This window comes from Trypanosoma equiperdum (assembly GCF_001457755.1).
Source record: "Trypanosoma equiperdum strain OVI genome assembly, contig: ctg_204, whole genome shotgun sequence".
Lineage (NCBI taxonomy): Eukaryota > Euglenozoa > Kinetoplastea > Trypanosomatida > Trypanosomatidae > Trypanosoma > Trypanosoma equiperdum.
In genome coordinates this window covers 23,993-48,201 of record NW_027124093.1, presented here as the reverse complement: position 1 = coordinate 48,201, position 24,209 = coordinate 23,993, and the positions used below count along the sequence as shown (strand labels likewise).

The following is a 24,209-nucleotide window of genomic DNA, read 5'->3' as shown; positions in this document are numbered from 1 at the left end:
AAAAAAAAAAAAACAAAGTTTCTAGTCTGCCTCCGAAGATGATAATGACAGCAAGTTAAATAAACAAAAAGAGGTAAACTTCAACATGTGAAATAATAACCCTCGTGTGGCGTTTCACCACCGTTGGGATTCGTAACATCGTGGGAGGAGGGTACGCAGAAGTGATCCCCTCATTGTCCCGCAAAGCACCTAACGCAGCGGCAAAAAGGAAGTGCTTCGCAGCCATCAATACGCCGTAGCACCACTGCTGCAGGGAAAAAATAACATTCTCCCCAATATACAGAGCCATACACATCATAAGTTTCCCCACCGATACCCACCACCACCACCACCTCTAACTGAAGCACTTTGGTCAAATTCACAAAACGAACCGTTCCCACCTGCCAGTCCACCTCATTAACACACCGGCCCCACTTCGCATTAATGACTAACGCTGATCACCCAACCCCCGGAACAGAGATAAGTGAACAAACCCGCGTGTGGCCGAGTGAGCATCGCGTACACACAAGAATGGGCAACTAGTTGCTCCTGACACGGTAAGCAAAAAAAAAACTCTATAGTGAACAAGCGCATGAGCTATTCGTGGTAACATTTCCACACAGCCGGCTATCCAACCCCTCAACATACATTACCATCACCGTACCGCTATTATTTGTTTTCCTCCGAGCATCGCGCCACAACGTATGAACTGCTACAACCGAATTTGCATCAAGTCGTCATATTCTTCATCTCCATCGCGGGGACGTTTCTTCGTCTCGACCGCCTTCGTTATACTCTTTAGCAACTGCGCTTGCAGATCACCCCGTTGAATAATTGACTGTAGTTGCTGATCTTCGCTGACACCCATCTTTACGTACGAAACGGCTCGTTCAAGAGGATTCGGGGCTTCCTGTTTCGCCTGCAGTTTGCGAAGCTCCTTCCACCCTCCACGCTTCTTTTTCACTTCTTCGCCGCGAACAAATACGTGTGGAACAGGAAGCGCCTGTGTGTCCGTAGAGCTCACCTTTCCTTCTGTCAGTAGCAGCTCGAAACTGTGCCGTAACTTCTCTAACTCCGCACCACCAAATGCACCATCTGGAGAACTGCCAGAGATATCAGTTTTCAGGGCAAGACAGCACTTGCGGGCAAATACAGCGATCCCTTTCCTAGCGGCCTGCAGGTCATCAGCCCTCACGCACTCGTCACCAAAGAACTCCACAAACACGGGCGCCTCTGCAAGGTAACCGGCACGCAAGTGATGGCCGTTAGCTGAGGCTCCGTCCTCCTCCATGCCAATGTGCCGCAGTGCTGCGTCGGAAAGACGCGCCAACGCAGCAACACTACCCACCTTACGCATTAATTTATTTACTACAGCGTCGCCCACCAGCATGCACAGATTTGGTACAGATGTAGGACTGTTCTCTGCCATCTGCTTCTCGTTCGATCTACCTATGAATCCTTCCAACACCCCAACAGTGCTCAACGTTGCCTTCTGCGGGAGCGCCCATTTAAATGGAAAGGAAAGAGTAAGATAAACAAAAGTTGGTGCAGGCGAATAGGACATGGTAAGGTGGAAAGAGTCATAAGAAATGGCCGTATACACCGCAAAAAAAAAAAACACACAAAAAAAAATACGTCTCGATGCGCTCTGCGGCCCAACAACAACCAGCGTTAATTAGTGTGGACGGGTACACCGCTTCCTTCCGCGGAAGCTCGACGTGCAGATCCTCCGAAATGGAAATATGCTGAAGCGACAATAACTAGGTACCCTTCCTCACGTCGTAGCGGTGTCGCGGTGCCTTTTTTTTTTTATTCCACGCACCCCACACTCAGCCTTAAGTTGCTCCACAAGTTCATCACACTCTCCCTGAAGCCGCCGTTCACGCTCCTCCTCGCACCCCAATCGTCCATATGCCGCTGACGACAGTGGAAGCGCTGAGCGCACGTTTGCCGTCCACTTCACCGTCTGCGTGGGTGGACACTGCCCGACACGGACACAAGCAGATCCCCACGTACTCCAACCATCGCTAGCGCGGGAAAAAAGTGAATTGCCTTTCTCCTTAGTCTGCAACACCTCTTCCACTCGAATATGCAAACGAGAACACGAAACGGAAACCCCTTGTCTCGGATTTTGCTGCGATTGAACTAGCTGAGGTTTCTTCAACCGCCTAAAGTTGGAGGAAAGCCAAAAGTTTGCAGCATCGTGTCTCCATGTTGCGATCGCGCCATCGTCCAAGTTGCGATCCCGTGATTGAAAAATGGCGGTGAGACCGTTCTCGTCTACATGAAGAGCAGCAATGAACAGGTCGCTCGGTGACTCACTCGTGTGCCCTTCTCCACTGTCTTCCGTCTCAGCGCTGGCAGCAGCTTCCGTATTCCATGCGTAACGCCGCATCCAAAATGGTTCTTCCCGCTGCAACAACGGTTCAAGGGGGCGATCGTTATCATACAAATCCACACGTGCCAACTGTGTGCCGCCGACGTAACACATAGTTTCATCAGGCGCAAGGGCTAGGCAACGTACAGGGAAACCAACGCGTACTTCACAAAGAAGTGTGCAAGACGAAGTATCGAAAATAATGATGTGCCCCCCAACGCTGCATGTCGCCAGCCACGAACCGGTTGAGAAGAAGGCCATGCACGTTACCGCTAGCGTATGTCCATGCAGGCGGACCGCCCGCCCGTTCGTATTTGTAATCATACTACTGATCGGCTGGACGGCGGGTGTTGCGTCGTGCCCGGCAGAGGCAACAAGATACGCCGAGGAAGCAGCTAGGCAGTGGACCGGACCGTAGTGTAGAGCGCGGGCGTACACGCAATCACAGGTAATATTTTCAGAGTCGGAAGGTGTAGCAGAGCCAATAAAAGCGTCACCGTCTGTATATGCAAAGGCCAACACACTCCCTGCGTCAGTGCCCACCACGACAGTGCAATTGACTGTCAACAAAGCGGTAACATAGGCACCTTCGTATAGACTAGCACCAAAGGCGTCTCCTACACCTAGCGTTGTCATCACTGCCGACCGGCCACACTTTTCTTCCCCGTTCTCAATATTGTGATGAAAATAACGTTGGAAAGGATGTAGCAGAGGAAAAGGTTATACGCTAAAGAAATGTGAGGGACGTAAACGGAGAATAGTAAGGAATATACCAGGCAGAACAAGGCGACCAACCAACACGTCGCGTTACCTCGTGGGATTACCCTCTCCCCGGATGTTTAGTCGAGCACAAGCACCGCAGACGCTTTCCCTTTAGCACCGTTCACAACAAGAGAGGGCGTACCCGCTCCTCCGTCGCGCGTGTAAATATGCACAGTCTTAAGTAACGAAGAAAATGGAGAAAATGCGGACGATACTTTAATACTACTCAGTAAGCTCCACCACAGACGAAGGGAACGGCGTTTCACCCGCCCACCCACACGCACACACCTTGTTTCCGTTCAATCTTATTTAATCCCTTCCTTCTGTTCAATGTGCCTGCTCAGATGCCTGATGGCTCTTCATGTGGAGAAGCATATTACTCCCCCCTGGAAGGAAGGTTACGTTTCGCATTGGTATGAGCTTTGATGCTATGTCCACAGCCGCTTCAATTCTTCGCAGCTCCAACAGTCCCCCTCCCGAGCGTTGAATGGCTTCCGAGATCAGGCGGGCAGACTCCGCCTCACCTTCGGCGCGAACAACAGCGGCACGCCTCTTTTGCTCATTCTCTAGCACAACGTAACGGAATCTCTCTGCCTCCTGCTGTGCAACCTGTTTCTGCTCTACAGCCACCATGAATTCCTTACCGAACTGAATATCCACAAGCGATAAGTCTTCCAGTACAAGGCCGAATTGTGATACTTTGCTCTGCATCAGCTGGTATATGCGCGCGGACACGACGTCGCGCTTCTGAATCAGTTCCTCGGCCTTGTACTCGGCCACAACTGCTTTGAGAATTTCGTTGCTGATAGAAGGAAGAATACGTTCGTCATAATCCATGCCGAACTCACGGTATATCTGTGGCAACCGATCCGTCTGCGGACGGAAGAGTACACGAAGACTTATGTTCACCATCTGAAGATCTTTTGTGCCGGTCATGGTCTTCAGCACACGAGGCCGAATGCGAATATTAAATACCTTGATTTCATCGAGCCCTAAGATACGGCACTGCAAACCCTCGCCATACACGGAGTCCTTCAGACCAGTGATCCTATTGTAGAGAATGGCAGCTTCACCAGGATATACGACAAAGCAGCAGCTGTAGAATCCAGCAGAGGCAGCTGTAACTCCAAGCATAAACCGCTGGACAAATCTGAAGCTCATAATTCCCTCTTATGTAAGTGCCTCTTTCTCTTAGCTCTTAACTAACGAATGTACATGGCCAAAAAGGTGAAAAGGCATTCGCGGGAGTGCATGAGGCGGAACCACAGCAAAGTTGCAGCTTAAACATTAGAGACACTTCTTTACCACATGCACGTACACGAGACAACATTAACATTGTTTCCTTCCTATCCTAAAGCAAAAGTGGATTCCGCAGAAACGTTCACACCAACGCGTCAACGTGACCACATAGGCCACATCAAATTTGCTTAGCGACAGGTCACACGACCGCACTCCCCTGTACCTAGCGGGCCATCGCTTACACACTCTGTTTCCCCTGCTTATTTGCGTTCGACTTATTCTCTCTTGTCCCGACGTCGTTTACGTTATCGCGCACTGGTGTTATTTAAACTTTGTCTCTTCCTTATGCATTAGTGAAAGCAGGTGAATTACTCTCCTCCATCTTTAATCGCGCTGCGGCCCCTTCACCCACTCTGACGGCGAGACGCCACCAGAGGTGCTGCCAACAACGAACTTCACCCTTCTTACGCTGTTCCCTATCCGCTCACATCAAGTCAAGGTCCCCTTCCCAACTGTAGCCTTCCTGAAAGCATCTTTTACTTCAGCGTCAACCTCTCCTCCGGGAGTCCCAAGCCACTCATGCAGTGTTGCGTCGTCCACGAGACCGTTAGCATGCAATGAGGAAATGATGTGCCCGGTAATCTGTGCCCTCCCAAGTTTCGTCATTGTTACCAACGACTGCACCACAGGCAATGAAAATATGGCATCCTCTTTCTTCTCAGGAGGAGGTATTTTGCCCCAGAACTCCATCAAAGTGCTGAGAGACATTTCATCTGGGTCACGCAGCATACCATACGCCGTGCATAGAACTCGCACCGCGTCGTAGTACACATCCGTCTTCACATCGTCGCCAGAAGTGAACCTCAGCATGTTGGCGAAGCGTTCGCTAAACTTCGGTACATCCTCAAGTATTCCCTCTTCAATGGCTGAGGAAAGAGCGGCGGCAAACCCGTTAAACACCTGATCATCCTCCAAAAACAGGCCGATAACCATAAGTCTGCTGGCTTCACACTGAGCATCCTTCCTCGTCGTCATACAGGCCTCCCGCACCACCTGGGCCGCCACTGCCGTGGGAAGGTCCATGTCAGGTATCGGTCGGGCCCCACAATCACGGAATTCCTCCTGCCAATTGGGCAGGCACCCGGTTCTGTAGCCACTTAGCCACTCCTGAAAAAGCGAACGTACACGTTCCTCAAAAGCCACAGACTCCGTAACGGTCATCTCGTGATCATCACACGCCACTATCTCCGACTTCACAACATCTCGCCAAGCACGCGACTTCAATCCCTCTCGCGCATCTTTTCCCACCGTTGAAGCCGCTGCTCGCTGGCCCAGTGCAGAGTCACACGGACCCGCACCCTTCCCTTTCTTCGATCCGCTACTGCTTGCGTTACTCGAGTTCGGCGTCGTTGAGGAACGCACAGCCCTGTCAGAGGCACGAGGTGGTTCTTTCTGTGTCGCAGCGGACGTTTTCGGCATTACAGTCTCGCGCGACTCCCAGTTACGATCACGCCGTAACTCTATGAGGTCCAACATTTTGAAGCATATGCGAGGAGGGTAAATCTTCTGGTCTTTTAGGCCCTCCAGAACCTTAAAATAGGCATCCAATTTCGGTCGGAGTTCAGCGATGGAGTCAAGGCTCTTGCCAACAATAGTGAAGAGCACCGTGAGAAACTCGAGGTCTTCGCTCGCCGGGTAACCCCCTTTTTCAGGTTGCATAATGATGTTGATAATATCCATCATTGTACTGTGTGAAAGAACTTTGTGCAGGAAGAGCTCTCCAATGAATCGCATGTTTGCTACCTTGCGTCTCATGAAGGACGACCTTTGCTGCTCCACCTCCTCTTCAGAGAGTCCCTCCGATGAAGGAACATTCCGGCGGTTTTGAAACTCCGTCTGCGCGATCCCGACAACGGCATTGCGCAACTTTGACAGTCTCTTGCCCTCCTTCTGTTTCTGTACGACGTTGAGACTTACTTCATATTCCGCAAGCTTGTAGCACAGACCTGCATAGACGTTACTGTTTTCAGGCTCCCCTAGCGCTTTATTAAAGATAATCGAAACCGTCTTCTTAAGCATCTCATCTGAAGAAAATATGGTATTTGTCTGAAGTTGCGAGACTATCTCGTTGAAATTAGCCGCACTCAGCTTATTTAATGACCCGTAGACGAGGCGCTCGACCCACTCAGCTGTGGTTTTTGCCGATCCACGCGCGGCCCATGCGTTGGGTCCACGCACCAGTTTCGTCTGTGTTTGCTTCTTTCTGCGGCAAGCCTCCTCAAGTGAAAAGCCGGGGTACGGTGGCTCCGGGTAGAGCGACCGCAGTTCGAGAATTTGGTCGATGGTGTAGACGTGCATTGATCACCAGCTTCTCCAACCTTTCCTTCGACGTTATCGGAGATGGTCCTCACTCCCGCTCTGGCGTACTCCCCTCCCCACCCTCTAACACCCAAAGCCTGCCGGCTCCACAAACGCCGGTGCTGAGGCACCCTCAAACACACCCAACTCTGTTTAATAGAGCCGGTGGCGGGTCTCTCTGTCAATAAGGTGTAAAGTAGTGAGGGAAAAAATATATACACACGTACTACTCTGGTTCGCTGTAACCTCCTTTTTGACCCGTAAATAGGCTAAAAAGAAACAAAGCATAGGTTGGGGCGTAGGCGAATAAGCAAAGTTAACTCGAAGGGTGGAAACACACAAAGGTTTAAAATAACCAAGAAATTCTGTAATACAGGAATGTTGTTGTCTCCGGAGCTTTCTTGTGAGTGCTGCCAAACAGTTAGCGCCGTAGTGGCACATACACACACAGACAAAATAGTTACTGTGACGTGGTATTCAAACCATCGGCATATGGAAGGAACACAAATGCTAACTGGCAAGCACGTGTGTCCAATACCAGTGTATGTGGTAAAGATGAACAAAAGGTTGTAGGAGGGAGGGAAACGGCAGCACCGAGGGATCACGTAATACTCATGATATCATCCAGAAGGATGTCCACATCATCACGGTGTCTCAGTTCACCTCCCGATGGCTCCAGCTTAGTTGGAGCCTCCCTTGATCGATCTTGTTGCCGTTCGGTCTCATTGCGCTGGCGCTTGCCAATTGGCGTGTCTCCAGACGGCAAAACGGGGGAATTGATCGACGTTCCCTGCAATTTCACAGCTTTTGCAATGCGTTTCGGCAGAAACTCAGGTTCCTGCCGCCCTCGCTCCACGTCGATCACAACACTCCGACCGTGAAGCCGCCTCTTTCCACTACTTGCAACTGCTCTCTGCACATCCGCCTCCCGTCCAAACTGCACAAAGCCATACCGTCGGCTGTGACCATTACGGTCAAAAATTAGACGAGTGCTGACCACACGACCAAACTGCTCGCTGAAGATGCGGATGTCCTCCTCCACCGTTTTGGCGTGCAACCCCGACATCACAACTGTGCACCGCGGGTCCGAGCATATATTCAAATCTGTATACGGATTGCGGCGATTCATCTCCGACTTCATCTGCTCCAACCAGGCCGAACGCTTAGGGTCAGATTTCTCTGCTGCTGCAACGGGCCACGCATTCATTGACGACGACGAAACCACAGGCGGTCGCTCAGCGGCAACAAGCTCCAGTGCCCGCTTGTGAAATATATGGACCGGACTCGAAGCTATTGGCTCACGACGTCGGCGGCACTGGGGGACAAACGGTGGGGGTGGCCTGCTCTGAAAAAAAGCCGCCTTCCATCGCATGTGCTCCTCGACCCTCCGCTGGGCGTTTTTTTTGTGGACCAGGTCTTCCTCACCAGGGGTCTGCATCTAATAGTTAATGGTGTCAAAAGATAGAAGAGAGCACAGAGGGGTGGTGAAAACATACCAGCAGAGAAATAAGGTTAAGGAATTCAACGTTGAGTGACTATCTTCGAGAGTCAAGCGAAAGTATATGTTACAACATTGCTGACCAAAAGTTAATTTCCCGGAAAAAAAAATGATTTACCTGGGCAAGTTGTGTCCCTTTTTCCCCTCCCTTTATCCAATCAAATCCCCTCATTCTGTTTAAGAACAGGAGAAGCAAATCCCCGCGGGGATGGGGAATCGGACTATCTCGACCGAGGTCACTCGCTAACCACTCTAGTAACATATAATATTTTTTTCGTACCACACCGTTATGCGTTACTGAGACGGGAGAACATGCGGAGTTTTCTTTCAATCACTACTCGTGTGATGGAGAGCAAACGTAAATGAGCACAATATTTAATAGCAAAATTACTGCAAACGATTTTTGGACAACGCCAAAGGCAAGAAGAAAGCGTTCAAAAGGAAAAAATCAAAAAACAAGACAAGAGACTAAATTAAGGGTGCAGGTAATTCAAAAATATCCAGTGGTGAGTCCACCTCGTATACACGCTCACCGTTCTACTAGCGACATTTGGGGAGCTTTTATTTCTATGGACGAAGACGCATCGACCACAGCGCCCGACGCAACACAGCAGAGCCTATTGTGGAATGTAAAATTAGCAATAAACACTGATATTAAGTGAAGGAGAAGTGCAAATTAAAAGAAGATATTTTTCAATAGGGTCCCAAAGTCGATGCGCTCCTCAATGAGAGGTGACGCGTTGAGGTCCGAGAGGGTGTCGTCGCAGCTGTCGTGGATGTTTGCGGAACACTATTTGTCCCCTCGGCAGCGCCAACGTAGCAATTGAGCACCGGAAGAGGGTTCACGACAAGACCCTCGTCGCGGAAATGCAGCCACATCGCGGAAGATCTAAATATATCCAAGCGTACAAGAACGCGAAGTTCTCCTGGCGTCAAACGGACCCCTTTACTCCGTTGACGACTTAGTAGTTGCTCTCTCGTCTCCGCATACACGGCTAAAGGTACATGCCACTCTCTACAAAAGTTCACACCACGGTCCCCAATTCGGAAAGCCATCCCGTCATCACTTATTCCCATTGGTAATTCGAAACGAGGCCACAGACCTGTGACATGACTAAGGCCAATCACCCATGCCTCGAATTCAGGTGGAGAGTCACACACAAAATCTACTCGTTCTTCTCTCCCGTACGAGTCCTTTTCGTGCTGTGTGTGAATAACACCCCAACTGGTGTAACACACACCCCCAACAGAGTCTTCTTTGACGCGCCCCAACAGAATACTTGTTATCAAACAAAGCGGGAAGGAGCCCTCCTTCCCTAGAGAGCCAACAACCGACCAGCACAAGCGGGGTTCTCTAGACTTGACATCTACATAAATAAGTCGACTGTGGCATGTACCATCACTGTTAAACTTTCTGACTTTACCCCCCATCTTCATGAAAGAAGCAACGTCATCCAAAAACTCGGGGTCATCATACTTTGTCTGGTGGACCCCCTTCTCCTTTTTGCGGGAACGGGTGTTTGCCCCAATATCAGCATCCACGCGCATCCAGTACGGGAACGGTTGGGCCGCTAACTCCTTTCCCTTAGGTGTCCACGGTCCCAGCACTGAGCGTAATACTTCACGGTAATTCCTGCCACCCCCTTCGTTAAAATGCGTGGTCGCGCTATCTGTCACAGCACGGGCCATGCTGAGCCTCCACATCTCCAGCACCTCTTCATTTTGCGACTGGTACCGATCCTGCTCTTCTTCTAGTAGAGTCGAAAGTTGTTTGTTCCTGTACATTAAGTTACACATTGTGAGACACGTTGTTGCTAATTCAGCTGCCTCTCCCACATCAGACGAAATTTCAGACAATTCATCTTCTCCCTCCTCGTCGTCCCATTCTCCCCCCAGTTCCCAATGAGTCGACTCTTCACCAGAGTAATCGTTGTAAGCACCGCCGTTGTGACCTCCATTGAGGTGGGCCTCACTATACTCTAATCCGGTGATCACGTTGTCTGTCTTTTCAATGTCCGTCGCAACGAGTTTACAACGCTGATGGAGCTGACGGCGCATGGAGCGAGTATCTCTATAGTCGGTAGCTTCCTTCACAAGTCTCCTTTCCCACGCCTGCCACTCGTCTGTAGTCAATGGGCCATCATCCGCTGAGGCCGTCTCTAAGCGCGAGTGAAGCTCCATGTACCCATTTTTCCACTCCTCAACCATTTCGTCACACAGCTCGCGCCGCAATTCCTCTTGTCGCTCCTCCTCGTTTGCAGTCTCCTTCTCTGACGCGACAGCTTTCAGTGCATCACATAGGGTAAACATACCAATATATCGTGCATCAGAGTCCCTGAGGCGTATATTGAAGGCCGTGTCGTACAGAAGATTGTTTCTATCTGCTGCCACATGCTTTATGACCTCTGGGGGGGAAAAGCTGTGCTTTTCCCGAGCGATGGCCAAATCTGCAGATAACTCCGCAAAGCACCGAACTGACGAGTGGAAACTCCCTGCTTTTGGCGAATCGAGGTCATTATTTGTGTTGCGGATAGCGGTGGAAGATACCTTGAGCTCTTTCACTTTGTTGGCGAAGTGAAGAGACGAAACCGTCTCATCGAATGTAAGCACAGTTGGGCTCACCGTTACGATTAGAACGACGTGAGAATTTGGGGCGGCGAAAGTGTCGCGAAGAACGGTTGTGAGCTTTGTGTTGCGATACGGGATGTGCGCCGCGCCCTCATACAGGGCATGCACAACACTTCCTAATGCAGTCAGTGACGAGTTAATTTTTTTAAGCTCGTCAAAACCAATACTATTCACCTTGACGTTTCCCGGCTTCTCACTTCCCGCAAGATCTACCAATGACAACTTACTGTACATTACGGGAGCATTGGCATCGCCAAGTAGGTCGTTCGAAGCGTCAGCAAACAACGCATGTGTGTGCGATATGGGTCTCGTTCCCGGGGGGCACACCTGAGACGCTTCCTTCAAAGCTAAGCACTGTGGTAGAGTCAACGGTTTGGTGCTCACAGTTGTTATAGGCTGTTGGTACACCTCGATATTAAAAATTGCATGGGAACGGGACGATTTGTCGTTTCCGAAGGTCATTCGTTGCATACGTTTGGCCGATGCCTCCTGGTACACCCGCAGTGCATCGTCAAGCTCAAGGATCGGCACGTACTCAAGATTCGAAAAGAGAACGTGGTCCTTTGTGACAGCCATCTGCACAACCGCGGGGGACTCGCCAGCACTCAACAAATCTCTCACTTCTTCCAGGTAAATTTCAAGAGCGGAAATTCCAACAACAGTATGCGATGAATTTCTGCGCAAAGATGCGTAGTTCAGTATATCTTGAAGAGAGCGGAGGAGGACACCCGACTCACTTGTAATGAGTTCTCCATTTGCTGCCTCAGGATTTGTCACTCCAAGAATTGTATATGTCTTCCCACTCCCAGTTTGGCCGTATGTTAACAGCGACGAGTTGGTACCGCTTACCACGTTTTCTACCGCAGACAAAGCGAGCGCCTCGTATACCTCCTCCTGCGTCGCATCTTCATCAAACACGCAATCGTACGCAAAGTGAACCGTGCGTCCATTCCCCACTGAGCAACCATCACTTACCCGCAGTGTGGTGTCAGAAAGCACCGCGCAGGCTTTCTTCTGTTGGAACTCTGACACGTGCTGCGGATTCGCTGCTCCCTTCACCAGGGGCCGCACTCGCACACCAACACTAACCAAAGCGGAACTATTTACCATAGCCTCCTTGGTGATTAGCACGCTGCAAGGCAGACGTCAAACCACTGGAAGTACAGGTGAGACAGGTGGGAGTGAGAAGGACAAAAGTGGTAACCACAAGCATTAGCTGCCACAAAGGTGGTCAGAATGAGAGAAAGTCTTCAGGTGGCGACAAAAACAAGAATTAAAAAAAAAGTGGCGTGAGGGGTGTTACTGAGTAAATCTTTTTTTTTAAAGCAAAGTTCGATCCGGTTTCAACGAAACTTATCGGCAACTGCATGCCCATGTAACACGAGAAACTAAAAGGAAATACCAAAACCGAGCGGCATCATATGTTGAAGATGATACCCTCTTCTATGAGCTGCTCGATGGCGGGTTTGATCAGCTTCCGGATTGTCTGCTCCGCCTTACAATCTGCACCCTGCACTGAACCAAAATTAGACAACACCCGGAAACTTTTCAGCGGATCACCAAAAAGCTGCATCTTCACCACGCGTTGCTTCACTAGCACTTTAGTCGATAAAATGTCAAAGAATGGTGGGGAAACATTGCGCACCCTCAAAGAATGCCTCGGATGACCCTCCGATGCTCCTTCCATATCCACTGATGAAAGTGAACCATCAATGGAGTCGAGTACACCCGGCAACCGCATTGCCCCCCGGCCGCCACCGCCAAGTAAAACACCGTACCCCGAGCGGTGACGAGTGGACGGGGTGCCTGCACGACACGGTGGGCGCATACCATTTGTGTTTTTCCTGCTTCTGACAGTCGTCGCGAGGGGGGCAACTGGTACATCGGCGCATTTTCCCCATTGCACATTTTCTTCAAGTTCCTGAAGAATCTCAATGGCGACCATTCCATCGATGAGAATGTCCCGTAATGTCATCTCAAACGGGCAAAAAAATGGAAGGGCGAAGTTATTGTCGGCTTCCTCGGCGCCGGACCCCACCATATCGAGGTTCACCTCAAGCCCACTAAGGCGAATGAAAAAATCACCAGTGTAACGCACCTTCACCATTATTACTGTGCGCTCAGCCGACAGCATTCGTATTCCACTGAGCGTGACTTCAGGAGGGTTGGACCCCAGATTAAGTTCATCTACGTTCACAGTGCCACGAATTTGCCCATCGCTACCCTCAGCCATGGAGTTCCGGATGGCGCGCTCAACGGCCGCGCGAATCAACTCCCTTCTCTCTGCGCACAGTGAAGTGGGCCACTCCCACTGCAGCATCACCTAACCTCTATTTGTTGTCCACCACTACAGAAACAAACAGACCTAAGTAACTCCGGTGGTCCGCCGGATGGGGTGGGGAATGGGGACCAGCTCACGAAGCTGGCAAAAGCAAGAGAAAAAAGACAACAACTTATTGTGCCAAAGGGAACAGGGGTGATCTTGTCCCCTGTTCCTATTATCATCCTGTATTCATTTAACCAGCAAGTGAGGAATACTAGTGCCCGGACGAACGTACAGTGAAGTGCCAAAAGGGGGAAAAAACATTCGCAATTATACGAGTAAAAGCAGTATGATCAATGCCATACCGAAGCCACAACTTATACCAATTGCTCCCCAGGCGAGCGACCAAATGGTATCACGCTACCACGCATACTCCCAACATCCAGAGCTGCCTTCCCCGGTGGCTTCGTGTGCTGCCCAAAGCGGCGAAGGACGATGTCACGAGGACTAAGTTTCCACTCTGTACGCAACTGCCTGAGCTCATGAGGGGGAACTTGAATCACAGGGATATCCTCATCATATTGAGGTGCTTCACCCTTTTCGGAGTCACCTTGTAAGCTCTCGCCGATAACTTTGATAAAATCATTTACAACAGGGGATTCACCAAAAGCATCCCTGCACAAATTCACACAAATCTCGGTGTCCGCATTCGGTCGAATCTTCAACAAAGTGAAGAAACCCACGAGCTCCTCCGTCATGGAAAGCGAACCATTCGATGAAATGGCGTTTGAGTTTGCCAACAAAAGCGAATTAATCATCCGCGTCGTCAAAGGCTTGCCAAACCCTACAATTCTCTTCAAGGCACTAAACCCTGAAGCAACCGCGCCAAGGTGGGCACACAATTCAAGAAACTGATCGTAGATGGGTGAAATAAGATCCACACTACTACCCACAGCTTCCAACCGCTTGATCAAGGTTTCAGATCTCTCTAGCATGGCCGCGGTTGGCTTCTCGCAGTTACTGCAAGCCTGGATAAAGAGGAGCACCATCTCCGGTGTCGGATTCATATTCTGATGGACAAAATGTTGGTCAAATATGGCAAGTGCTAGTTCACCATCGCGCTGAAGTGCGCAGTACATGAATGAAAGAGTGAAGAGGACAAAATCTGGCGTTAAGCCTCGTGGTCGCAGTTGAGATAAGACGTCCATGACGTAATCTCCAAAACCAGCAACCCCACGGATCGCATAGACCAGCCAATGGAAGCATTCTATGGAAAGGCGGATATCAGATGCATCTGCGAAACCCTGTGCTTTCAAAACAAGCGTTGGTTTATTGAAGGCACAACACATGCGCATGTACGCCTCAATTGAAGCGGTTGTTCGGGGCAGCTGATAAAAGTCAAAAAGGGACCAAACTTCCAAACCCATTTTCTCCACCTCCTCAGGTTCACACAGGTAGGATCTTTCGCCCTCGCTGGTGGCCCTTGACGCTTCATGTTTTGACATTTGTTCCCCCAAAATTGAATACAGTATCATGGCCTTGTTCAGCATGGTACCGCGGGGTCGAAGATTTCGTTTGATAACCTCCTCCAGGGTGTCTATGCCTTCGCTTACGCGACCCGCTGCAACACAAAGAGTAAGCAATGCATCGAAGAAAAACGTGTTGAGGATGAAGGACTCGGGGGACTCTTTCTCAAGTTCCCTCGCACGATTTGCGTACACGTTCCATCCCTCTTCCCACCTGCCACAAGCCGCAGCACATAACACCATCTCGCCGTGTGTCTCCACACCCACCTCTACAGGAGGGATGTTTGTTACAATCATGCGCTCGAACATTTCCACAGCACATTGGAAGCTAGCGTGGCGCCCCCACACTTCCAGCATCTCAATCTGCTGTCTCTGGTACCGTATAAGGGCGGCACAACTTTTATCCGGTAGTGGCACTCTTTGGTATAAAAAGTCAGTGAGCAAACGACCCGGCGTTGGTAACAAGCGAGCGTGCCTGACAAGTTTGTCGACGTCAAGTAAGTGCATATCCCGTTTAAAATATCCGTACCGAGCATACCGAAGGTTTCTTGCTAGCGCTGTCTGGTTATAAATGTGCTTTATATGAGGCCGATCGGGGTCCACCCACACGCGGTGAGCCTTCTCGAAACCAGGCTCACCACCGTAGAGGCCCATAGCGGCGTTTGTAAGGGCAGGACGGTGCAGCTCGCGGTATGCGGGGCTGCGAACATGTTGCTCACGGGCCAACAGGTTCTGCTCTGTATCGTCAAACCAAAGTGGCGCCGTACAATCAACTTTTTCTCGGGTCACATCCCCTCCCTTTTGTTTTCGTCGATTTTCCGCTGCATACCATTCGGCTGCTTTCACTGCTGCTGCGGCGAGGCGCAGACGGGGGACGGCGTGCGACAGCATCCACCCGGGACGGTTGAAAACTAGTGAAAGTGTAAAGTTGGAAGGGAAAAGGCGATTGAAAACGGACCATATCGGGGTAGAAAAATAGCAACAGTACCAATAACAACCAGGAAAAAAGTGCACGAACACAACGGACGCATCCACCCGCCCTCATGCTCACATGGATACCTACCTTCTAATGCACATCAGACAGTAAATCTATTTATGTATAAAAATGATAATAGAGCACACCTTCGAACCACGGCCACAGCGGGGTAGAGAAGTATGTGAACATTTTTCTTTATTGTTTGAGGGTACATACAGTAATCGCACGTCACTGTTTCTACCGCTGATGTTTTTTTTCTTGTACATTTCTGGAGAGAGTGTGCCCACCCCAGGGCAACAGACCGCTTTCCCTCTCCCATACAATTTTTACTCCTCCTTCTTCGTGGAGAGCGGCACCTGAGCGGACCTGGTCTGAATGTCTTCCTCTAGTTTCTTCGCTATTTCATTTAGGCGCGCTAGCTCTGCGCGTTGTGAGGCAATCTCCCGTATAACATCCTCCTCACAGGCAGATACACTGCTCTGCCCTGCCGATCGCCACACACCGGCTTTTCCCGCCAGCAGTCTGGCCTCCTTTCGCAAGTCATTGATTTCCTTTATAAGAATGACGTTCTCAGCAGTAATACGATACTTGTCACTACGGTTATTCTCCGCGTTCTTGTTTACCTTATTCCTCAGTCCGGCAAGATTGCGCTCAAGGTGATCACGTTCACGGTTGTACTCCCTTACTTCATCGGCTGCTGACCGCGACGCAAGGGCTTTAAGTGTACCAATTGCCTTCCCCGACGTGTACTTGTCGAAGAGTTGCTTGGCCGACTCCTTCAACTTACGCGGGTTTGTTTCGTCGTGCAAATCACATAACTCCGTCCACAGACGGGACTGGAACTCACCGAAGCTGCGCATGGAAACAGCCAGCTTCTCAAGCTCACGACTCTGTCCAGCCTTCTTTTGCCGCAAGTTGCGTATTTGTAGGACAAGGTGATCGTTGCTACGGGTGTATTTGTCCGCTTCTCGTCCCATCTCCGCTAGACGAGATTTCGTTTGCCGTATTTCTTCATCACGGGGATCAATCTGAGATTTCAGCTCTTTGATTTTGTACTCCAGAACAAACTTAAACTTCTCAAGCTCCTGGTTCTTCTTCTTCAAATCAAGTACTCGGCGTTCCTTCTCGGCTATGGTTTCTCCACGGTCCCTGAACTCCTGTGTGAGTGCCTCAATGTCGCGTTTGGCGGCTTCAATTTGTGACTCCAGTGCCGCTTGCTGCCGCATCCTTTCTCGCACCTCCGCTTTCGTGGCCTCCAGTTCTGCCCGCGCTATGTTCTCGGCCGAGAGCAAAGAGTCGTTTACACCTTGCAAAGCAAACAGCTCGTGTGATTGTTCCTTGCGCCGCTTTTCATTGCCCTCCTTCCGCTTGATCACCTCTACGTCAGTGGCCTCCTCCATCATAGCGCAGAACGTATCAGTGCGCTTTTCATCCTCTTCCTTTTCTGCCAGCAACTGCTGATAACGATCGTCTAGCTCCTTTATGGTACGCTGCTGGATCTCCCTATCCTCAACTGGTTTTTGTCTCGCCTGCTCGCGTATGCGAACAATATTCTTGTCATGCTCATGCTGCTTCTCACTAATCAGTTGCTGCAAGCGGTCACTGCGACGACGTAAAAACAGGATCTTCGCGGCGTAATCCTCCTTGGTACGCAGTAGGGATGCCTTGTCCTTATCCTCCATCTCAGCCATATACTCCGTAAATCTAATTGCCTGTTCATTTTTCTCTTCTTTTAGAGCTTCAAAACGGGCAACACGCTCTGCTCGTTTCTCTGCGAACTCCCGTTCCAACCTCGACAGTTGCTCTTCGTGCACACGGTCACGAATTATTTGTTGTTGTCGCATGCGCTCTTTTAATTCAGTTGCCTCAGCGGTGAGCTCGACTACGGTCTTAGTAGATGCTTCCATATCCTTACGTGCTACAAACAGTTCGCTCGAATATTCCACCTCTTTTTGAGGGCCCCGATACGGCGCGACGACATCCCAAAATATAACGGCGCCGTCCTCACCTGTACTTATTATTAATCCGTCGTCGAACGATAGGACAAGACGTGAAACAACGCCTGCGTGGGCATGGTGCAGCTCCGACATGATACCATTTACATCGTTGTCATTGTCATTTAACGAAAGCCTCTCACCAAGATACGTGTTAAAGACGCGAACCGTGCCATCTTCACATCCAGTAAAAAGTAGCTTCAATCTGGAGCTGATGGCCATAGAAAATATGGAGGCGTTGTGAAGGTCGTGCACCGCAACTTGTGACAGCTTAGTGCGATCAAATTGGCGTAACTTGCGGTCATTACCTGCAGTCCACACAGTTCCCAAGTCCGCCACTGCACAGTTGTATGTCATTTCTTTTAGGGTGTTGTCATTTACCTTATGGAAGTCGCACAAGCTAAATTCAAAAACAGCACCATCCATACCTACGGTTATTATCCGCGTGTCATCCGGTGGGACGAAGTATATGCTCTTTACTTTGCCACTGTGGCCTCGTAGATGGCCTATTAACTCACAAGTATGAGTGAAGTACACATAAACCGTCGTGGCATGAGCAGCTGCAAAAAAGTTGCCGCCATTACTAAAGCGGCACTCCATGCAGGATCTTATGCCAATGTTCTTAAGGTGCCGAACATCGTTGTAGTACAAATTCATCATATGCAGACCATCTGCGAGTCCTACGAGAAGGTGCGTCCCGGATGGGTGCAAAGCAACACTGCAGATGTCCGAAGTAAAGCGCTTGCGGAACTCAACAACACCTGTGATAAAATTCCACACAAAAACGCAGCGGTCGCGCCCTGCGGTGACAGCGAGTGGCCGCTGCACACAAATGTCTACCCCTATCACTGGCGCCGAGTGAAACGGTTGGCCAATGGGCTCAAACACACCATCCTCATTCTTAAAAAAGTCGGCATTCGGAAGGTTTAGTGAATAAAGCTGCTTCGTGCTAGTAAGAAATGAAACGTACTCCTCTGCGGGTGGAGGGGACAGAGTAAAGGAAAGTATCACGGGTATTGCATCACCCGGAGGTCCCATAATGTTCGAGTCATTGTTGAACTTGAACGTTCGAACCTTCCGATACATCTCCTTGTTGTCAACCCGTTCGTAAATGCTAATAAGACCCAGGTCCCCTCCGCATATAAAGCCTTTGCCACAAGCAACCAACGCAGTAATAGCAATCCCGTCTGATGGGGAAAGCGGAAGTGCATACTTTACCTCGTTGTTTTCCATAAGAACCAAATCACCATTTTCTGTTGATAATATGAGCCAGTTCTCAGACGGAATCCACACATGGGCAAGGTAATTCGTCACCGACTCCCGAACCCCACCGGGGGTGCGCCGGAGTTGGCTTCCCTGCTGTGAAAAGAATCTTACAATACCACTTCCAGACACACACACAATGGAAGAATCGTTTGGGCAAATACTACACTGCTTCAGCAGGTCGTGGTCGGCGGTTGCAGCCTCACTATCATCAAGGACAGCACAGGATGCTATCACCTTCCCCCTCTCGACGCTCCAGTAAACAAGGTTCCATTCAGGTTGCCCACCAAGTGATGCCAAGTTCCGACCGTCGTGAGAAAAAGACAGAGAGACATACTCCGATGAACCAAGATCCGGAAGTTGCAGTATCTTCTTCCGCTTCAACCTGGGTGTGGTATTGCTGTCACACCCATAAATAACAATACTTGGTTGCTTGGAACTCTCTGCGACCGCCAAGAAACGCCGATTGTTGGACAACGCCATCGCAGTTACTTTTTTACACCCCGGCGTGCACGACACCATCTGCTGTGTGCCCAACTGTGTGTCGAGTATAATAAGATTTTTACCTGAAACCCAGACAACGTTGTTGTCATCCAGGTACTGTATCCCACCTTTGACACTTTCACACACACCAAAGACATGCCGGCACTCTAGCAAACGTGGCGAATTATGGGGAGCGGGCATTGTTCCCACCTTCGCCTTTCAAGGATTTTAACACCCCGCTTTTAGAAGACTAGAGCAGTGTTCGGTGTTTCCCGTGTCGCACGTTTCTCCGGTTTGTCTCCGCCTTCTCCTTCCTTTTTCGTTGACAAAAATTAAAAGTAGCAATCGACAAAACAGAAGGAAGCGAACCAAAGTTCTTACAAAATTGCAATACCTACCACAAGGAGGTTTTTATACCCGGCCAGATCGTTGGGTAATATAAACTGAAGACAAGTTATTGGAAAGTAATAGCTTCAGAAGCGCTAGCCGATCCCTTTAAAGAAATAAAACCTGTTCCGGAAGATAAAACATTTTGGTATGGTGAATAAAAACGCCATTTTACCGTCCACAGGGCCTAGCATCTATGATCCTATACAGGTCACATCTATGACCACACACCATGTCCACACACCATGTCCACTCGCTGTCATGGAGTATCGAACAACTTGTCAAGACTAACAAAAAGATGGTCTATCCTGCGGTAAAAACTCTCCGCACATGCGAGCAACGGATCCACAGGCTCTACGTCGGGGAACCTCTCGACATCCGCCAGTGTATAGAGTTTCCTATCAGTTCCTAAGCAACGTAGTGAAAGAACACGGTGTGCATTCTTCACTGCCGACGGGCAGTTAAGGGCCTGTGGGACGTCAAACATTGCTCGAAGGTACGTGAATTGCGCCCGAAGAGCACGGACCGAGGCAACATTCCCGCCTGAACAATAAAACTGCCGGATTATCGTGTGACACATTTGCGTCATACAATTTGCTAGATACGCAAGGGGGAGGGATCGACCGCAGTTGAAACACACATAAAGCTCAAAGGGTGCGGTGGGAGGTGGCTTTTCACGACTGGAAAACATGTCGTTTATGTATTTGTGCGGGTCCACTGGGACAACCAACTGGCAATGTGTGCATTGAACCTGTAATGCCGTAGCAGTTGGAAAACATTCGGAGAGTGCACGGCTCTTGAAAATGGAACAGTGGGAGAAGTCGTTAGCGGTGTCTTCCTCCTTAACGTCGCGTTCCGTTCGCATATGACTTGCAATACACATTGCTTCACTAAGTTGCTCCGGTACGAAACCTTGGATATGCTCGCACAAACGCATCACTGGAGGATAAAGTTGTGAAGACAGATACCATTCGACGTCAACAGAGAGTCCATCAGAGCGTCGCACTTCATCGATGTGGTAGGCCTTATCATCGATATGCTCATCACCTTCACAAATGACGTACGGAATAAGGTCACCAACGCGAACGCCCTCCTTCCTCTGTTTCATACGAAGAGCGACAACAGCATGGGGATATCCTGTGCCATGATATGACTCCGGCTCCTTTGTCAAGCTCTTCGAGATAACAAATTCTTCAAGAGGGTAGACGTTTCCAGAACGAACATCTTGCGCAACGCCCTTCATGTACTTGATGACGAAGTCTAGTATGTCTTCGCCACCTTCAGCATTTAATATCCTCTTTAGAACAGCGTCAGATACATGTTGGGAAAGCGGGCACCAATCCCTTCGCACCATATCCAATCCTTTCACCTCCCTCTTGTATACCTTCCCCTCCCCCTGCCAGTCCACGACGCTCAACGCAGCATATTTCTTTTTCCTAAGTAGCAACATCGCCCGGAAAACCCCATCTATATCCAACTCCAGACTCTGATACCTCTGGTTGACTTTGCCTTTAATTTCGAATCCAAGATTACGCACTTTTCCAATGTCATCCTTGATTCCCGTTTGTATCATCACTGAATCTGTGTCTCCATATATGACTCTGATTGATGGGGAAATTTGTGGTATCAACTCCACTGTGTTTTGAAGGGCAAGACGTCCCTGTCGAGTGACCAACTCAGCGAGGGGTTGTGCATAAAAACGGGAATATTCAAATCCCAGACATCCGTACATGCTATTTGCCGTTAGTTTCAGAGCCAACTGCCTAATTTCTAGCATAGCGAGATTACCTGGGTCCCTCTCTGACTTCATCATTCGCTTGATCTCCCTCCTGCTGTCCACAAGACCACGAATAACCTTCGGTAGAATGCACTTGTGTAGGCACGGTGAGGGCAAACCTGCGGCCCTACAAGAGAGGCAAATAAGGCTCTCGGGTGGCGGTACCTCGGCAGATACAGTGTTCTCATCGCGGTCAATGGTAGTATAGCAGACATTGAATTCCTGAATCAGCGAAGGATAAAGTGAATTGAAGTCCAGCAGCAGAATGTACTCGGAGTAAAGCCCACTCTTTGGTTCGAGAACCATACCACCTTGGTACTTTGTTTTCCGTTTGCCTTCATCATCATCATCTTCCCGACCTCTCTTTAAATCACGTTTTTTCTTATCAGGTGTTACAAACTTCAAGTTGTGAAAAGCGTGTAGAAGAAGATATTCAATCCTCTCCGAACGAGCACCATATAGCGTTCGGCTCCATAAGTTCCCTGCCAGCAGCGTGAGCCTCTTCGTAAGCGGGATGACGTCAAGGAACGAGGCTACGTTGAAAGAAAGAACAGCACAATTAAGAAGCTGCAAGAGGATAGGGCAAAGAGCCTCGGAAGACATCATTGAGTCCTTAACCAACACGGTTGATCCCGGTTCGAAGTGGCCCCGGTTGTCCGTAATACCTTTGATTTCCATCTGCGTGCTCAGCGAAAGCAACTTGTAGTTCGTGCTTTTATAGTACTCTCTCGCAAGAAGGTAGGTATCAACGACAAGACGACCAACACAAGCCTCTTTCTCAATGGCCAGATTGAAATTGTTCCCCTGTATTCGCGGAAAACGTCTGACATCAAGTCTACCAATCGTAGACCAGCGAACAATGTTTAGCTCCTGATAGCGATTTAAGAGAGTCTCGACGGTATATCCGATAATATTGTGTCCGACGATAATATCGGGATCCAACGCAGCAAGGGTCTCCGCAAACCACGTAAGCAGCGCCCTCTCGTTTATAAAACGGTGCACTCCAGGCATGCGCTTCGACAAACAGTAAGTCTCTAAATCTAATGGGAGAGGAGCATCCGGTGATAATTGCCGCACGCCAGTGAAGCACTCCGTAATGTTAGGTTTTCTCTCTCCATCAATCGAGACGTCGCCATACAATGCAATCGATGCAGCGATCACTTCGTTTTTCACCCCATCGCTGTCAAGCTGGGCGTGAAGTTGGATACTCGCAACCGTAAACGGTGGTGGTGGCTTTGATGAATTGTAAACTTTTATGTCTTTAGGCGAGGGCACCAAAAACTCTGTTTTACAGTGAGAAACACGGTCCATCGCGGTAACAAGATGCTCAATTTCGAGGTACGATGGCCCCATTAGTCTCTTCTTTATGAGAAAGAGTTCAAGGAGAGAGCGAGACGCGCCGACGACAACTTGGACATGTGTTAACCCTCCCTTGTTTGGAAACGGGGGGTATCTGCCCGGGTAAACGAGTTTCGCCCAGCGATTTTTTTCCCGAGGAACACCCGGTTCCTCAAAGGCATAATACCGCTCAACAAATTTGATTCGCCGCTCCTCTATGCCACTACCACGGCAAATAGCATTAATTTCCTGGACGACCTCAGCATCTGTTGAGCCCTCTTTCGGAAGGAGAAAGACGTTCCGATGAACATGTTGTATTCTCACGCAGCATGAGCGAAACTCCTCATCTTCCTCGTTCACGCACACCTTACCAAAGAGAAGTATCGTTCCGGGAGCTGTCAATGTGTGGGGTTGTTCTTTTGCGTCAAACCAGTAAAACAACGCCTTGGGGGGACACCCGTTCAAAAAGTCAGTGCTCGCATGTTGAGACCCAGTACGTACCTCAACTGGTAAATCCGTGACGACGTTCAACTCCTCCACGACAGTCTCCTTAATCACATAGTTCGCGCCAGACTTATTGGTGCGTTTCTCCTTGTTGCGGGGAGTTTTCTTGACAGCTGCTTCATTTTCGTAAGTAAAAACCTCGTCATTAAGATTTGCCAACGGAAAACTGTCAGCCAACTCTTCAGTTTTATTAGTATCAGCACTTCTTCCGCTTATTAAAGAGGACAAAAGCTCGGTGGCAGTTACGGAAGGTCCCTCACCATCTTCGCTGTCGACTCCATCATCTTGTAGAAACTTTGTGATATCCACATCCACTTCGTCCTCCTCCTCGGCAGAGATATTGCGATATTGTTTTAGGAGATTCTCCATATCATATGTACTTAAAGACTTTGTCAGTTTTTGCTGGTGTCTATGTTGATTCTGCGGCTGCGCGCACTTCTGAGTGGCAATTACCTTCCCAGATTTTCTCGGTTTGCGCCTCTTCGCCTCTGCGAGCACGACGGCACCCTCATCACCAGCAGCACCCTCACTATCATCTGAATCTATCATAGCCTCTTCCTTCAGCTTGCGCCACTGCTCCTCTTCCGACTCATCAAAGGTAGATTGTCCTTTTTCTCCACATCTTTTCTGCTCTTCGGAACGGCAGCTAACCCAATCCTCCATCTCACTTAAAACACTATGACTTTACAGCGATTACCCAAGAGTGAAAGAACTAAATCATGATGAATACATTAAAGCAAAACGAAACAAAACAATGGTTTGCAAAAAAAAAAAGTAATATGCGTTGATCAGCAACCGGCAACGAACTCTAAAATCTCTTTATACGATGTAGAGCACCACTGCGCAAAGTAATCACT

At 49.5% G+C, this 24,209-nt stretch overlaps 10 protein-coding genes across 10 annotated transcripts; all 10 read right to left on the bottom strand.

Annotated features, from left to right (window-relative positions):
- Positions 1 to 691: 691 nt before the first annotated feature.
- TEOVI_000060500 (Putative snoRNA binding domain containing protein, putative) lies at positions 692 to 1,408 on the bottom strand (the record flags this gene model as incomplete). Its single annotated transcript, XM_067223988.1, has 1 exon — positions 692 to 1,408. The coding sequence occupies one exon, from the start codon at positions 1,406 to 1,408 to the stop codon at positions 692 to 694; it is 717 nt and encodes a 238-aa protein (XP_067080089.1).
- A 345-nt stretch (positions 1,409 to 1,753) lies between these two features.
- TEOVI_000060400 (WD domain, G-beta repeat, putative) lies at positions 1,754 to 2,992 on the bottom strand (the record flags this gene model as incomplete). Its single annotated transcript, XM_067223987.1, has 1 exon — positions 1,754 to 2,992. One exon carries the CDS (start codon positions 2,990 to 2,992, stop codon positions 1,754 to 1,756), a length of 1,239 nt encoding a protein of 412 aa, XP_067080088.1.
- A 453-nt stretch (positions 2,993 to 3,445) lies between these two features.
- Positions 3,446 to 4,279, bottom strand: TEOVI_000060300 (prohibitin 1; the record flags this gene model as incomplete). The annotated part of the gene is made up of 1 exon (XM_067223986.1): positions 3,446 to 4,279. One exon carries the CDS (start codon positions 4,277 to 4,279, stop codon positions 3,446 to 3,448), a length of 834 nt encoding a protein of 277 aa, XP_067080087.1.
- Positions 4,280 to 4,846: 567 nt separating this feature from the next.
- Positions 4,847 to 6,715, bottom strand: TEOVI_000060200 (MIF4G domain containing protein, putative; the record flags this gene model as incomplete). Its single annotated transcript, XM_067223985.1, has 1 exon — positions 4,847 to 6,715. The coding sequence occupies one exon, from the start codon at positions 6,713 to 6,715 to the stop codon at positions 4,847 to 4,849; it is 1,869 nt and encodes a 622-aa protein (XP_067080086.1).
- A 601-nt stretch (positions 6,716 to 7,316) lies between these two features.
- TEOVI_000060100 (U1 small nuclear ribonucleoprotein, putative) lies at positions 7,317 to 8,153 on the bottom strand (the record flags this gene model as incomplete). Its single annotated transcript, XM_067223984.1, has 1 exon — positions 7,317 to 8,153. The coding sequence occupies one exon, from the start codon at positions 8,151 to 8,153 to the stop codon at positions 7,317 to 7,319; it is 837 nt and encodes a 278-aa protein (XP_067080085.1).
- A 753-nt stretch (positions 8,154 to 8,906) lies between these two features.
- Positions 8,907 to 11,951, bottom strand: TEOVI_000060000 (kinesin, putative; the record flags this gene model as incomplete). The annotated part of the gene is made up of 1 exon (XM_067223983.1): positions 8,907 to 11,951. One exon carries the CDS (start codon positions 11,949 to 11,951, stop codon positions 8,907 to 8,909), a length of 3,045 nt encoding a protein of 1,014 aa, XP_067080084.1.
- Positions 11,952 to 12,258: 307 nt separating this feature from the next.
- Positions 12,259 to 13,161, bottom strand: TEOVI_000059900 (uncharacterized protein; the record flags this gene model as incomplete). Its single annotated transcript, XM_067223982.1, has 1 exon — positions 12,259 to 13,161. One exon carries the CDS (start codon positions 13,159 to 13,161, stop codon positions 12,259 to 12,261), a length of 903 nt encoding a protein of 300 aa, XP_067080083.1.
- A 320-nt stretch (positions 13,162 to 13,481) lies between these two features.
- TEOVI_000059800 (uncharacterized protein) lies at positions 13,482 to 15,521 on the bottom strand (the record flags this gene model as incomplete). The annotated part of the gene is made up of 1 exon (XM_067223981.1): positions 13,482 to 15,521. The coding sequence occupies one exon, from the start codon at positions 15,519 to 15,521 to the stop codon at positions 13,482 to 13,484; it is 2,040 nt and encodes a 679-aa protein (XP_067080082.1).
- Positions 15,522 to 15,932: 411 nt separating this feature from the next.
- On the bottom strand, positions 15,933 to 19,547 carry TEOVI_000059700 (DIGIT; the record flags this gene model as incomplete). Its single annotated transcript, XM_067223980.1, has 1 exon — positions 15,933 to 19,547. One exon carries the CDS (start codon positions 19,545 to 19,547, stop codon positions 15,933 to 15,935), a length of 3,615 nt encoding a protein of 1,204 aa, XP_067080081.1.
- Positions 19,548 to 19,992: 445 nt separating this feature from the next.
- TEOVI_000059600 (DNA polymerase alpha catalytic subunit) lies at positions 19,993 to 24,015 on the bottom strand (the record flags this gene model as incomplete). Its single annotated transcript, XM_067223979.1, has 1 exon — positions 19,993 to 24,015. The coding sequence occupies one exon, from the start codon at positions 24,013 to 24,015 to the stop codon at positions 19,993 to 19,995; it is 4,023 nt and encodes a 1,340-aa protein (XP_067080080.1).
- Positions 24,016 to 24,209: the final 194 nt, after the last annotated feature.